This window comes from Carlito syrichta, unplaced genomic scaffold, assembly GCF_000164805.1.
Source record: "Carlito syrichta isolate Samal-C Ts95f unplaced genomic scaffold, Tarsius_syrichta-2.0.1 Scaffold302597, whole genome shotgun sequence".
Taxonomy (NCBI): Eukaryota; Metazoa; Chordata; class Mammalia; order Primates; family Tarsiidae; genus Carlito; species Carlito syrichta.
This window is the reverse complement of record NW_007246693.1, coordinates 30820-47513: the sequence shown is the minus strand read 5'-3', so window position 1 is coordinate 47513 and position 16694 is coordinate 30820. Positions and strand designations below refer to the sequence as shown.

General features: G+C 35.0%; 1 protein-coding gene across 1 annotated transcript; it reads right to left on the bottom strand.

The window, feature by feature from the left end:
• Positions 1–11378: 11378 nt before the first annotated feature.
• LOC103259316 (protein cornichon homolog 1-like) lies at positions 11379–11885 on the bottom strand. The gene is given in 2 exon segments (XM_008056999.1): positions 11379–11614; positions 11617–11885. Coding segments are annotated over 2 exon segments (432 nt in total). The 5' UTR covers positions 11873–11885; the 3' UTR covers positions 11379–11438.
• Between the last annotated feature and the right edge of the window lie 4809 nt (positions 11886–16694).

The following is a 16694-nucleotide window of genomic DNA, read 5'->3' as shown; positions in this document are numbered from 1 at the left end:
ATAGGTTAATTGCTGAGATGCAGTGGTTATTTAAGTTTAGAACAAATATAAGAATGACCACAGACTTACATTTGTTTAGAAACTACATAGCCAAATATAGAAGTGACATCTTTAAAGTATTGAAAAAAAATAATGACATTGAGAAAATAATGGAAAAATACACAATACTAGACATAGAAAAATCCTTTGTTCAAATTTAGTACTGATTACTGATTCTTGATTAAAGCACTAAGCAAGCTAAGAATGGAAAGCATATTACTTGATATGTCACATAAAATTACTTAATACCCTACTTATCCACTGTGTAGATTCATAGAATCTAGTAACTAAAGGATCTTTTGTTGCATTGCATCAGAGATGAGCCGTTCCTGCTGCTTTATGCTCACAAAATACTCAAAATGGTGGCGATTTCAGAATTCTCAGTATTCTGAAAAAGGTAGAAACAACAATACCCAATATATGATGGAGAGGAAAGGTGATGAGCTTGAACAAATTCCCTTGGTAAAAATTTATTCTATCACATTTTAACTGATTGATCTTGAACAAAACTGCTGTAGCTGTTTGGTTAGATTTCTATAAAATGGTAATATTAATAGCATTTGTACATCAGGGATTATGAAAAACATTTTCACAAATTTATCACCTGATAATTGTGTTCAAATGCTAAGGTCCTTAACTCTGTGTAGTATAGAGCTCAAACACCTGCAATTTATACAATATTCAGATAATACTTGTTAAAAGTTGCTAATTAGTGTCACCCTTTAAGTTGCAAGGGTCTATGTCATGGGGTCTGCACAATGGGGTCATTGTGAAGACTAAATAAATTTATCAAAATAAAATGATTAATTCAGTTATCATAAATTATCATTAGCATTATGCGGACAATTAAAATTATGTGACTTAGTATGTTTATTTTCCAGATGATGTGTGCTAAAAGGATTGGTTGAAATAATTTGTACAACATATCATAAAATCACCCCAAAGAAGTCTGGTTGCCCAATATTTCTTTGGCCATTACTTTCTATCAACTTTGATCACACTATCCCTTTTCCATCATCTAGAATAGATTCTAACACTACTTATGCTAGACTACTTCTATGCATTCAGCAAACACATACATTGTTATCACCCCTGAGAAACCTCTCACAGTTGCTCCAAATCTCTGTTGTCTCCAAGCTTCTCTGAACTGTTATATGTTTTCTTTTCTCTGCCAACTCTTTGGTACTTCTTGCAAACACATTTGTTGAAAATGTTTAAAATGTCTACCAACTAGGTTAAATGAATGCATGGACTTTTATTATTATTTCACTCTTGTATGTACCTTTAATGCATTCTTCATAGTCAATAGTAATTATGATTGATTGACCAAAAGACTACTCATACTCAGAATGACAATAACTCCATTGTATTAGCAAGGGAAGTGGTCCAGAAAAAAGATGAACCTTCATGCTTCTTTTCATAAGTTTAAAAAGATAGTATAGCCGGGCTTGGTGATTCAGCCTGTAATCCTGCGCCTTTGGGAGGCTGAGGTGAGTGGATTGCCCGAGCCCGCGGGTTCGAGACCCGCCTGGGCAGTGAGACCTCATCTCTACAATAAGTCAAAAAATCAGCCGGGCATGGTAGCGCATGCCTGTAATTCCGGCTACTCGGAAGGCTGAGGCGGAAAGATCGCCAGAGCCCAGTAGGTGAGGCTGCGGTGGCCGGGAGCGGCCACTGCACTCTAGTCTGGGCCACCGAGTGAGACTCCAACTCAAAAAAAAAAAAAAGATAGTATATTCTTTATTTCCTTCTTGGTCTCTTAAAAAAAAAGGATAGGTCTTAGAATTTAGAAATTTGAGTTTGAGTATATAGGCCCACCATGTGAATATATAAGATGGTTACTTAAATTTTCTTAACGTTCTTATGTACTTTATAGAGATGTTAAATGTGCCAGCTTACCTCTTATGATTTAAGGTGTATGAGATCTCTACCTAGTTCCAGAAGAGGTCACACAATTCAATGCCTGCAAACTAGAATCAATTTGGGATATTTTTAGTGTTATTGAGAAAGAAATATGCTGTTTCCACCAGGAATAGTGAAACAATGAATTGCAACACTGTCCGTTGCTGCTGGGGGAAGAAAATTCTAAATATTGAAAAGAAAGAAGATGAGAGAGAGAGAGAGAGAGAGAGAGAGAGACATAGATAAAGAGAAGGAGAACAGAGAGAGAGAGAGAAAGGGAGAGGGAAAGGATGGAAGAGGGAGTGTGAGAAAAAGAGAGAGGAGAAAGGAGGGAGAGGAGAGAGGGAGGAAAATAGAAAGAAGAAGAGAGAAAAATAAGACAGAGAGAGAAGAGAGAAAGAATGAGAGAGAGAGAGAGAGAAGAGAAAGAGAATGAGAAGAGAGGAGAGAAAGAAAAGAGTGAATAGGAGAGCTAGAGAGAAGGAGAGAGAGAATAAGAGAGAGTGAGAGAAGTAAAGAGAATAAGAGAGAGAGGGAGAAAGAAAAGAGAAGGAGAGACAAAATAAGAGAGAGAGAAGGAAAGTGAGCATAAGAGAGAGGGAGAGAGAAAATAAGAAAGAAGGAGATACAAAATAAGAGAGGAGAGAGAGAGAATAACAAAGACAGCATAAGAGAGATGAGAGAGAAAAAATAGAGAGAGAGAATAAGACAGAGAAAGACTGTAACTCATCTGGAGTCTTAGAATCAACTTTGCATAAAACCCATTGTAGCTGAATCTCATAATTCAGTGAAAGCTCTTGTTTTTGTTTGCTTTAGGCTGTTTGAATTGGGTGTTTGTCACTTGCAACACAGAAAGATCTGACTAGTAAAATCTCTCTGCATGTTTCTTTGCATTTAATTTAATTAGTGTGCATTGAAATGTTCTGTCAGCAACTACCATGCAATATTTTTAGTCTTTGGTTTTTTTTGTTTTCATTTTTCTGTAGATTGTTTTCTCATAAGTTGTTTTCATGTTCAGATTTAAATATCTTCAAAAAATACACAGAAGAACTATACAGATATTATAAAAACCAAGGTACTATATTATAATCTAAACCCATTTTTTCTCACATGCAGAAAAACATAACTCACCTGACTGAAATTATTGCTATCTTATTAAACAAATACTTCCTCTTGCAAAGAAAAAAAGAAGAAAAAAAGAAAAAAATAACGCACAAATTTTATAACTCTTTGTGGACACAGAATTAAATATGTAATACATGCCTAACTTTTCATTTCATATAAAAGAAGTTGATAATACTGCTTGCAGAGTATTATGACTGAGGCAATGTGCAGATTATAAACATCATAAAAGCAATTTAACTGTTTTGTAGGAATTAGATGAGTAAGACAGTGAGTCCAAGGAAGTACAATGAACTGAGGGGAGAAATTTAGTACAAAATCCTTGAAGACCCTATGGAATAAAAAATGTTGATTGTATTATACAGACAGCAATAACATATAAAGGGATTTAGATTCTTGCCAAAATAAACAAAAAGTTTTGTTCTTTACATGAACTATCAGATCAGAGATAGGTGATCAAAATAAGGATTTGCTTAACAGCAACTCTGAAGTACTAATGTATCTGTGGCTATTTTATGGGAAATATTTAAAGAAAAACTTGTTCTGGTATATTATAACAGCTATATATTTTCCTGAGTAACTGGTATAATTTAATAGATGACTACAATGTGATAAAACTCTATATTGGCTAATGGTTTTATAACTCTAATTCATGTGTAATTAATTTGAAAGTTTCTCTGGAATTTATAAATGTGATGAAAGTTGAAATCATTCTTTAAACTTATAATTTTATATTTCCAACAGTCTGATAGAGAATTGCCAATTACATTGTAGTGCAGAATCACAGAATTTTATAAAAATGACCCTAGATACTACGTGGTCCACATTCTTACTTTTACAGGCAATGGCACTAAAGCTTGAAAAGGTGTAAAAACGTCCTATTGGTTCCAAAGAATAGCAGAAAAACTGGAAAGATAAGGTGCATGTGTTGTTTCCTAGACTATAGCGAACATTGTTTTAGCTTCACCTGATTAGAACTATCTCATCTCACAAGAAATATTCAAATTCTACACCCTGTTCCTATAAAGTTAAGTTTTGTGCTTTTGTTTGTTTGTTTGTTTGTTTGTTTTTGGTAATCACTTTTTTGCAAATGTAATGAAGTTAAGATGAGGTCATATTGGATTACTACAATGGATCCTAATCCAATAACTGGTGTCCTCAGACTAAGAGGAAGATTTGGGTATAGAGACATGCACAGGGGAGAGAAATTGTGAAGTCACGGGCAGACACATAGGACGAAATTCATGTGAAGACAGAGGTAGAGACTGGATACATTTACAAGCCAAGAAACATCAAGAACTACTAACAACCACTGGAAGCTAGGAGAGAAGAAACAGAATCTCCCTCAGTGCCTACACAAGAAACTTATTCCAAACCATAAGGGCAAGGCTTCCCAAAGCTTGAGGGTTTAACCATTGAGCAAAGAAAGTTATTCTAGATTCTTAAGATTTCATGTTGTTTGTCCTATTAGGTTTTAGATTTGCTTGAGATCTGCCACTCCTTCTTTCATTCCTGTTTTTCCCTCTTGGGAATGGGAATGTCTCTTCCATTCTTGTCCTCTCATTGTATTTTGGAAGCACATAACATGTTTGATTTTACATGTTCACCACTGGAGAGCCATTTGTCTCAGGATGAATTCTACTGAGTCTGTCTCATACCTGATTTAGATGAGACTTTGGACTTCAACATAAAATTGATGGAGGAATGGGTAAGATTTGGGGGCTATAGGAATAAAATGCATATATTTTGCATGTGAGAGGGACAAAAATGGTGGAACCTGAGGCAAAATTATCTAGTCTGAATATTGATGTACCCTAAAAATCCATTATGGTAAAATAATCCTCAATGCTATAGTATTAAGAAATAGCACCTTTAAACATCTTTATCAATGGCATTAGTGCCTTTATAAAAGAGATCCAAGGGAGGAAATCTCCATTCACACACAGAAAATGTTACAGTTTTTGTGTTTTGCATTCATGTATTTTTTTACACTTAAGAGGAGAAAAAAATATCCAGTATAAATTTGTCCAAATACTGATCTTTTCTATTGTTCTCCCTTCATTGCTGACGTGCTACATTCTCCTCTGGTATAATTTGTTTACAGCCTGGAGAACGTCCTTATTCACCCTTCCTCTAGGTATTCCCCACTTATCTACAGAGAATACATTGCAAGCCCCTCAGCAAGTGCTTGAAACATCAGACAGTACTAAGCCCTCTATATTCTTTTGCAGCTTGAGGTGTAACAGCAAAGCTAGCACAAATTTAGTTTTCCATCTCTCCAATTTCACAGATACTAGATGCGTTCTTACCCTAGGTCTCAACTTAAAGGAAGCACTTCACGGCTCATCTTTGGCATATCCCAATTGCCAGAATCACTCTCCGTGCACTTTGGGGCTAGTATAAAAATCAAATAAAGGTTGTGTGAACACAAGAACTGCAATACCATGACAATCTAGCTGATAAAACAGATGTCTACTAAGTGACTAATGGGCAGCCAGCATGGACAAGGTGGGGATGCTGGACATAGGTTTGAATCAAGTCCCTGACAGAAGGGTTAGTTATGCAGAATGGCATGCAACTTAAATTGAAACCTGGAAAAGTGAAACTGTGGATATAGGGAACTATTGTATGTAGAGCAACATGTGAAATTGAAGGGAAAATCTGCTATCTATGAGGAACAGACTCTCACCAGACACAGAATATGCCAGTACCTTGGTCTTGTGCTTCCAAGACTCTGGAATCATGAAAAATAAATGCTTGTTGTTCCTACACCACCCACTTTAAAATATTTTTGTCACAGCAGCTTGCACTTACTAAATAGGTTGGCATGGCACATAATTTCCCACATTTTAACCTACCCATAATAAATAGAAATTGTATTTTTGTTCAGAATAGACCTAGTCCTTTCTAAAAAATCTAAACTGAAAATTATTTTAATTGGTGTGCTTAGATTATCTACACAATATAATTACTGACAAGTTTCAATTTAGGTCTATTTATCTGTTTTTCTGGTTGCCCTCAGTTATTTTTGTTTTTTGTTTTTTTTTTCCTTTTTTTCCCTGCCTTTTAAAAACTATTTAAATGTTTTCATAGTCACTTTAACTTCTCCATGGGAATTTTGGCAGTATCTCTTTGGATTATTTTTTGGTGATAACTCTGGACATTAACATAAATACAAATATGGGAAGATCAAGAAAAAAATGGAAGTTATTTTAAAAAAATTAGTCTATATATTCTTACATGTTAAAACTTTAGTCACCTTCATAGTACTCTTCGTTGGACTCAATATACCTATTGAGATGCTTTTTCCACTGCTCAAAACAGGTTTTGAACCCATCAATCTCATGCCTTCCAATGCATCTGCCATTTTTTTTGTTTCACCTCTTCCATATTCTCAAAATGTTTTTCTTTGAGAACTTTTTTCCATTCAGGGGAACAAACAAACAAACCAAAATTTGCTCAGCTAGAGATTGAGTGAATTGGGAGGGAGGGGCATGAGGGTCATGTCATTTTTGTTCAAAAACTGCCAGACACTCTGCACTGTGTAGGCAGGTGCATTGTCATGGTAGAAGAACCAGTCACCTTTTTGCCACAACTCAGGATGTTTATTCTGCAAATTATGATGCAACCTTCTCAAGTCTTCCAGATAAAAACTTTTATTGATCATCTTATCTGGAAAAACAAATTGCAAGTATACTACAAAAGACATACTTTCCAAAATATTATTCCAGTTTTTTTTTCAGCCCTACCCCTTACATGCATATATACAGATATAAATATATATTATATACAAATGTGGATATCTTCATCTATAACTATATATGTGCTTCTTTTCACTTTATTTTTAGAGGCAATGTTATTTTATATTTTCAAATTAAACCCCAGAGTCAACTCCAATTTTATGTTATAGTTGACTTGTGTATTTTAGCTGTATGCACTGTATATCCCCTCATACAGGCAACTCAACAATTTTTGTGTTTTACTGTCACGCATATTTTTTATACTATTTAATAGAAGAAAAGTAATCCAGTATATATGCATAAAGATACTGACAATTTCTACTGCTCTTCCTTCATTGCTAACATGCTAACTTTTTCTCTGATATAAATTTCATACTGCCTGAAAAACTTCCCTTGGCATTTTCTTCTTTGTGGGAGCAGCTCAGCTGGCAATCAGTTCCCTTAGGTTTCCTTCACTGGAAACCTATTTTAATGTCAATGCTGAAAGATATTTTTGCTGAGAGTACAATACATAGTTGGAAGTACTCTCATTTAAATATAGTCATGTGTAGCTCCACCACAAGCATATCTCCTGGGACATGCATTATTAGATGATTTCATCATTGTGCAAATATCATAGAGCATACTTACATAAATCTAGATGGCAACACCTACTACATAAGCAGGCTATATGGTTCAGTCTATTGGTTCCCAGGTAAAAACCTGAACAGCATACTATTGTACTGAACATTGTAGACAATGGTAACACAATACTAAGGATTTGTGCATCTAAACACACTATAACATAGAAAAGGCACAGTAAAATTATGTCATTAAAGATTAAAAATGGAACACTAGTATAGAGTACCTCCGATGAATGAAGCTTTTAGGACTGGAAGTTGCTCTGGGTGAGTCAGCCACTGAGCCATGAGAATATGTAGGCATAGGATATTATGGTACACCACTGTAGACTTCATAAACACTGTACACTTTGGCTACACTTACATTTATAAAAAAATATTTTTCTTCAATACTAGATAAGGCTTAGCTTACTGCTACTTTGTGCTTTATAATTTTTTGACTTTTCCATGCTTGTATTAGTACTTAGCTTAAACCACAAATTCAATGTATAGCTATGCAAAAGCATTTTCTTTCTTTTTATGTCTATTTTATACACTTTTCTCTATTTTTCTTTATTTACTATTTAAACTCTTTTGTTAAAAATTAAGACACAAACACACACATTAGCCTTGCTGTGCACATAGTTAGGATCATTATTATTATTATCTTTTGCCTCTGTATCTTGTCCTACTATAAGTTCTCCTACAGCAACTAACATGCATAGACTGTCATCGTCTATGATAATAAAGATTTTTTTCTAGAATACTTTTGGAAGGGCATGCTAAGGTGGTTTTATAGTTTTTTTTAGATATGTAGAAGGAGTATATTTCAAAATAAATACAAATAATTTCAAAATATTAGTATAGTACAGTAAACACATAAACCATTAACATAGTCATTTAGGATCACCATCAAGTATTATGTAGTACATAGTATTTATTATATGTCTTATACTTGTTTATGAGTGGCAGTGTAGTAAATTTGTTTACACTGGCATCTCTACAAATATGTAAGAAGGGAGAGGAGAACCTATTCAGTAAATGGTGCTGGGAAAACTGGCTGACCACATGCAGAAGATTGAAACAGGACCCCTACCTATCCCCATACACAAAAATCAACTCTACATGGATCAGAGACCTAAACGTAAAACATCAACCTATAAGAACGTTAGAAAATTCAGGAGAAACTCTTATGGAAATTGGAACTGGCAACCAATGCCTGATGGAAACTCCAAGTGCCCATGTCATAAGAGATAAGATAGACAAATGGGACCTCATCAAACTGACAAGCTTCTGAAAGGTCAAAGTGGCATCAAGAGAGCAGGCACAGCCCACAGACTGGGAAAAAATATTTGCCAACTCCATGTCTGACAAAGGTCTAACATCTAGGATCTACAAGGAACTCAAACGTGCTGAAAAGAAAAAAAACAAATAGCCCCATTACAAAGTGGGACTTCTCAAAAGAAGACATATGAGCTGCCAACAGATACATGCAAAAACGTTCAGCCTCACTAGTCATCAAGGAGATGCAAATTAAAACTACACTGAGATACAACCTAACTCCAATCAGAATGGCCATCATCAATAACTCAAAAAATAACAGATGCTGGAGAGGATGTGGCAAAAAGGAAACACTTCTACACCATTAGTGTGAATGTAAACTAGTACAGCCTCTGTGGAAAACAATGTGGTGATTCCTAAAATTCCTAAAAATCAACCTTCCATTTGACCCAGCAATCTCCCTACAGGTAATATACCCGGAAGAACTCAAATCACTCTATACAAAGGATACCTGCACACGTATGTTTATTGCAGCATTGTTCACAACAGCAAGAACATGGACCCAACTGTTTTGCCCATCAAAAGAGGACTGGATAAAAAAATATGGTACATACACATAATGGAATATCACACAACCATAAAGAAGAACAAAATCATGAACTTCGCAGCGACCTGTATGGAATTGGAGTCTATAATACTGACTGATCTTTCACAGAAACAAAGAATTGAGTATCACATGTTCTCACTCATAAGTGGACCTTGAACAACTATTGTAATACTATAAGAAAAGGATTGACAGAAGTGGGAAACTGTGGGGGAAGGTGGGGCGGGGAGGTGGGATTGGCAGTAGTGGAAATCTGCCTGGGGAAGGGGAGGCACACCTCATCATCAAGGGTACCCGCCCAATCTTTGTATACCTAACCCTGAATTGTATCCCATAATTTTAAAATAAAAAAGTTAAAAGTTAAAATTAAAAAAAATACATGTGAGTAATGTGTGTACTACAACTTTACAACATCTACAATGTCACTAGGCAATAGAAATCTAACCACTCCATTATAATCTTACAGGACCACTGTCATGTATGCAGTCTGATGTTGACCAAAATTTCATTATGCAGCACATGTCTGTGCTTTAAATATGTGCCATTATCTCTGTCTCTGTGGTCTCTGGTCAGAAATATGCTTTTTCAAATCCTTGTTTTTTCACATACACTATGTTGAAAAGTGGCATGAATATTTCTTCTCTACCTTGAATATTCATGTTTATTAAAATATGTGCAAATATAGCTTAGAGTTTACCTAGTTTGAAGTTTGCTTCCTGTGTCTCTAAATTGACACATTTGCCAAATATTTGAAATGTTACTTCCTTCAATTATTCTTCCTTTGCCAATCTCTTTCCTATTGATGATTCCAATGGAATGCCCATTTGACTTTTATTCTAGTTCCTTAAAATAGTGTTGACTTCTTTCTAACATATTGCTGGTTTTTTTTTCGCCTTAGAATATTTTTATAAATCTTTCTTCAGTTTAACTATTTCTAGTGTCTCTTTTACTGTAAATCCAAAAATGTTGTAAATATTGCATTTTTTATTTCTAAAATTTCTAATTGTTTCTTATGACTCCTTCTTATGCTGTAATATGAGCAATAAGCAGGGTGAGTGTGGACAGTCTTGTCTTATTCCCAGTCTCAGAGAAAAACATTTGGTCTTTTATAATTAAATATTAATGTATAATTAATATTAATATTCATTAAATTTATAATTAAATGTAATTTATCTGAAGGAGACTCTCTATATAGAAATAGTTCTCTATTCCTGTTTATCTTAGAGATTTTATGATGATTTTTTTTTTTGTTTTGTTGTTTGGGTATTTTTTGTCTTAATTTCAGAGTTTTATTGTATTGCACTAAAGGAACAGCAGGTTATACAATTTTCTCTCATTCAGTTTTGAAAATCTAAAGTACTTGCAAATTCTTAAGAATACCTTTACCACCAGATTAAAGCAGTAAGCATAATAACCAATTGTCTTATAATTGTCCTACAAATAAAACACATTTAAAATTGCTTTAAATGCATTCTTCACAAGTAATTCAGCATATGTTTTTATATCATGTTCACTTACGCTTAAGAATTAAAGCAAGTATATTTTTTACTCTGATGGAAATATGGGAAATCTCTCAATCATGCAATATACAGGGATCATATTCAAGTCGAAGGGAAAAAATCCTGCTCTTCTTATTTTTGTAAATGTATCCATATATAATAATCACCTACCTGATAGATGAGGAAACCCATGAAGTTTCCCAAAAGTCAGAAACACATTTTCAGTTCATCAGAAGCACTTGACATCTACAGCTAATAGTTAAATGTCGTTTCATAAAACCAAAATGAGCCCTACAAGTTCCTATAAACAAAATCTTCCAATGGAGTAGGACAGTCAGGAATTAATGCATCATCAGAGGATTATGGCTGTTCCTTAAGGAGTGCAAGTTCAAACCTGTCAACACCAGAGGTAATCATTTTATATTAATTTATACATAATTCCATTTAAATTCTTCATCCAAGTATAATATATGAAAACAGTCTTTCCACAAGCAAAAAATGTGGAACCATTTGAAAAATAAGGACTCGTTTTTTAAAGTAACTGATCAGATTCCATAAACTACTCTCAGAAACAGGATCTCACTGGATAGAATTCCTTCATTTGGTGGCTTTTTGCATGCACTTAACTGGGCCCATTCTTCTGTGTGTTGTCCTAGGAGCTCACCGAAACATAGATCATGCCATATAGGTAGTAAAAAAATGCTAGAAGATAAAAAGCTAATTTGCACCATCCTTCTTTCTGACAATACACTAGAATATCTGCATTCATAATGGTTGTGGGGCCATAGAGTCCTGGTCCGCTCATCACGGGTCTACTTATATACCTCAAATATAATAGGCCAAGAGGGGCACGTCGAGACCCAGTGTGACCCACTCTGCCACACAAAGAAACATAACACAGAAGAAAGCATGAATGAGGTACTCTGGAAGTACAAGAGGATTCAGGGTATTACACTGGTCTATAGGATTCTTGTAATCAGTCTTCAGCTCATCAAATGCTATAATGTGCCAGATGGCGAAGAAGATGAGCGCTGCGGTGAGCAGCAGAGCCAGCATGTAGCAGAAGGTTGCAAACGTGAAGGCCATGGCTGTGCGGAGAGCAGGACGGCCCCGGGCCAGAGGGTGTGATGATTTAATGTTGAATTTCATCCCATGCTTTTTCTACATCAGTTGATGGTATTAATTTTTCTCTTGGCCTGTTAATATGGTGATTGCATTGAATAATTTTTAACATATTGATCCAGACTTATTTACTTGAAATAAATTCCACTTAGTTTTAGTGTGTAGTTTCTTTTGCACATTTTGGAGTCAATGTACTACATTTGCTAAAGATTCTCAACTAAATTCACAAATGTTATTCTGTATTTTTCTTTCTTTTTCCTTTCTTCTCAGTCTTTTCTTCTTTCTTTGTTTTTTTCATTTTAAAAATGATTTTGCCTTGTTTGTAATATTTTTCACATAATTACTTGAGATGTCTTCACTCTTCTTTCTGAAATATATAGTGTAAAATTGGTGTCAATCAGTCTTGAAATGTATGCTAAAGTTCTCTCATTTAGCAATCTGGGCCTGGGAACTTATGTTTCAGAAATTTTAAAATTAGAAATTGAGTTTCTTGATGGTTATAGGACTCTGGTGGTTCATGCCTAGTGATTTTATTGACTTTGAAGTCACTTTATCTGATTGAAATAACCATTTTGGTTTTTTCACTTTTGAAAAACTATTATCATAATATTTCTTGACCCATTATTTTACTGTTAGCCTACCTATACCATATTTCAGGTGAGTTTCTTACAAACAGAAAGTAGCTGAGCAGTATTTTGTTTTGTTTTATAAACTCTTCTTTTAAATTTTTATTTTATATATGTGGGGTATGATTCGGGGTTAGGTACACAAATGGTCATTGTACAGGTTAAGTTTGGGCCTCACTTTGGTTCCCCACTTCACCAGGTTTGAAATCAGGTACCCTTATTGATGAAGCATGCCCCCCCATTCCCTTCCTTGGCAGTTTCCCACAAAGCCACCCCCTTCCTTATGGTATTATGGTAATTGTTCAGGTTTTGTTTATAAGTGAGAACATGTGGTACTCAGTTCTTTGTTTGTATGATAGATCATTCAGCATAATAGACTCTAAGTCCATCCAAGATGCTGTGAAGTTCATAATTTTGTCCTTTATAGCTGAGTATTATTCCATTGCGTATATTACCATAATTTTTTATCCAGTCTACTTTCCATGGGCAGCATGGTTGGCTCCATGTTTTTGCTATTGTGAGTAATACCAATAAACATCTATGTGCAGGTATTTTTTTCATAGAGTAATTTGAGTTACTCCAGCTATATTCCCAGAAGGGAAATTCTGGGTCACATGGAAGTTGATTTTTATATCTTTTAGGAATCACCAAACTGTTTTATAAAAAGGTTGTACTAGTTTATACTTTCACCAACAGTGTAAAGATATTTCCTTTCCACACATCCTCTCTAGCATCTGTTTTTGTTTTGTTTTGTTTTTTAGTTATTGATGATGGTTATACTGACTGCAGTTAGGTGATATCTTAGTGTGGTTTTAATTTGCATTTCTTTGATGATTAGTGAAACTGAGCATTTTTTCATGTATCTGTTGACTGTTCATATGTCTTCTTTTAAGAAGTGTCTGTTCATATATTTTTCCCATTTTTAATAGGACTGTTAGTTTTTATCTTTTTGGCATATTTGAGTTCCTTAAGTATCCTAGATATTAGGCCTTTGTCAGATAAACAGTTGGCAAATATCTTTTCTCATTCTGTGGTCTGTCTCCCCACTCTCTTGATGGTTTCCTTTGCTTTACAGAAGGTTTCAGTTTGTCAAGTTTCCTCTTGTTTATCTTATCTCATGGAATAGGCATTTGGGGTTTTGGTCAGGAATTGGTTGCCAGCTCCAATTTCCATAAGGGTATCTCCTGAATTTTCTAAGGTTCTTTTAGCTTGAGGTTTTACATTTAAGTCTTTGATCCATTTAGAGTTGATTTTTGGATATTGTGATAAGTAGAGGTCTTGTTTTACTCTTCTTCATGTGGTCAGTCAGTTTTCCCAGCACCATTTACTGAATAAGTTCTCCTCTCTCCAGTGGTTGTTAGTGGAGGCTTTGTTGAAGATGAGTTGGTTGAGAAATTGAGGTTTTGTTCCCAAAATCTCTGTTCTGTTCCATTGGTCTATATGCCTCTTCTTGTAACAATACCAGGCTGTTTTTATTATTTTAGACTTATATAAAGTTTAAAGTCTGGAAGTGTGATATCTTCTGCTTTTTTTTTTCCCTGTGAGTTGTTGTGGTTCTTTGTGGTCATTTTTGTTTCCATATTAACTTCTGTATTGTCATTTCCAGGTCAGAGAAAAATGATGCTGGTAACTTAATGGGTATTGTGTTAAATCTGTATATTCTCTTGGTAAGGATGGACATTTTAACAATGTGGATTCTTCCAATCCAAGAGCATGGAATATTTTCCCTTTTGTTTTTGTCATTTTTTATTTCATTGAACATTGTTTTTTAGTTTTCATTATAAAGGTCTTTCACTTCTCTAGTTAGAAAGATGTCAGGTATTTCTTTTTGTTGTTTTTGCCATTATGAATGAGATTGTGTTTTTCATTTGGTTTTCTACCTGTTTGTTGATGGTGTATAAGAATGTGACTATCTTTTGCACATTGATTGTGTACCCTGAGTTTTTGCCAAAGTCCTTTATCAGTGCAAGGAAGTTTTTGATGATTCTCTTGGATTTTCAAGGTATAGAGTCATGTCATCAACAAAGAGAGTTAACTTGACTTCCTCTTTTCCTATTTCGATGATTCTGGTTTTCTTCTTTTGTCTTATTGCACTACTAGAACTTCCAACACTATGTTGAACAGGAGGGGTGAAAGTGGGTAACTTTGTCTTGTTCTGATTGTCAGGAGAAATGCTCCCAGTTTCTGTCCATTTAGCAATATTTTGGCTGTGGGTTTATCATAGATGGTTCTTACTATTTTAAGATATGTTCCCTCTATAACTGGGTGTTCAAGGGTTTTTATCAAGAAGAGAAGCTGAATTTTAGCAAATGCTTTTTAGCATATAATGATATAATCATGTGATTCCTATTTTTACATCTTTTGATGTATTTAATTACATTTATGGACTGGTGGATGTTGAACTAGCCCTGCATTCTGGGAATGAAGTTTACTTGGTTATGGTGGATGATTTTTGAGATGTATTATTGGATCCAATTTGCTAGAATCTTGCTGAGTATTTTTGCATCTTTGTTTATCAGGGATATTGGCCTGTAGCTCTATTTCTTTGTCAAATATTTACCCAGTTTGTTTATCAGTGTGATGTTAGCTTCATAAAATGATTTTGGAAGAGTTCTGTCTTTCTCGACTACTTGGAATACTTTAAATAGGATTGGTATCACCCCTCGTATGTTTCGTAGAACTCTGCTAAACAGCCATTTGGTTCAGAAGTTTTTTTGTGGGTAGTTTTCTTATGATGGAGTTGATTTCCTGGGTTGATATTAGGATTTCGGGGTCTTGTCTATTTCATGTCTCAATTTCTTTTTGTTTCAGTCTTGGGGGGGTTATGTGATGTCAGAAAGTACTCCATTTCATTTAGGTTTTCAGGATTGTTTCCATACAGGTGTGCATAGTAATTTCTGATAATTTTTTTTTTTGAGTTGGAGTCTCACTCTGTCACTCAGACTGGAGTGCAGTAACCACTCCTGGCCACTCCAGCCTTTACCTGCTGTGCTCTGGTGATCCTTCTGCCTTGGCCTTCCAAGTAACTGGAAATACAGGCATGCGCTACCATGCCTGACTATTTTTTTGATTTATTGTAGAGATGAGGTCTTGCCTAGTTGCCCAGGTGAGTCTCGAACCTGCGGGCTCAAGCAATCCACTCATCCCAGCCTCCCAAATTGCGGGATAACAGGCTGAGCCACTGAGCCCGGCTGATTTTTTTGTATTTATTTGGGGTGAGTTATTAGATCTTTTGCATTTCTGATTGTGTTTATTTCAGCTTTGTCTCTCTTTTTCTTGGTCAATCGGACTAGGGGGTCCATCAATTTTGTCTATCCTTTCAAAGAACCAGCTTTTTCTTTTGTTGATATTTTCTATGATATTTTTTGTCTTGCATGTCCTGTATTTGGATTTTACTTTGGTGACCTGGATTCTTCTGTTGAAGTTAGGATTTGGGGGTCTTGTCTCTTCAGCTTCCTTAGGTGACCTGTTAGACAGTTAACTTGTGATCTTTCCATTTTCTCAATGTGTGTTCATAAAGAAATGAATTCCCCTTTCAATACTGCTTTCATGGCATCCCAGAGATTTTGGTAAGATTGGTCTTTAGTTTAATTTCCTTCCAGAAATCTTTTAATTTCTGCTTTGATTTCTGTGTTATCCCAGGAGTTGTTCAGCATCATGGCATTTAATGTCCATGTCTTTGTGGATTTGGGGTTAGCTCCATTGGTGTTGTGTTTATTTTTATTTCACTGTGGCCTGTGAAGGTGCATGACAGTATTTCAATCTTACAGCATTTGTTAATGCTTGATTTATGGCTGATAATGTGGTTGATCTTGGGGTACATTTCATGTGGTGATGAGTAAAATGTATATTCTGTGGTTTTGGGGTTGAGTGTTCTATAGGTATCCATTTGGCCAAGTTCATTTGGCCAAGTGTCAAGTTGAGGTTCCAGATCTCCTTGTTCATTTTTTGCCTTGATGATCTATCTGGGGTTGTTACTGGAGTATTTAAGTCCCCAGATATGATAGGGTTAGAGTCTATATCTTTATCTTAAATTATCAATAAGCTGTTTTATAAAAGTTGGTGCTCCTATGTTGGGTGCAAATATGTTTAGGAGGATATTCCTTGTTGATGAATTGAACTTTTATTGTTATGTAGTAATTTCCTTATCACTTTTTACT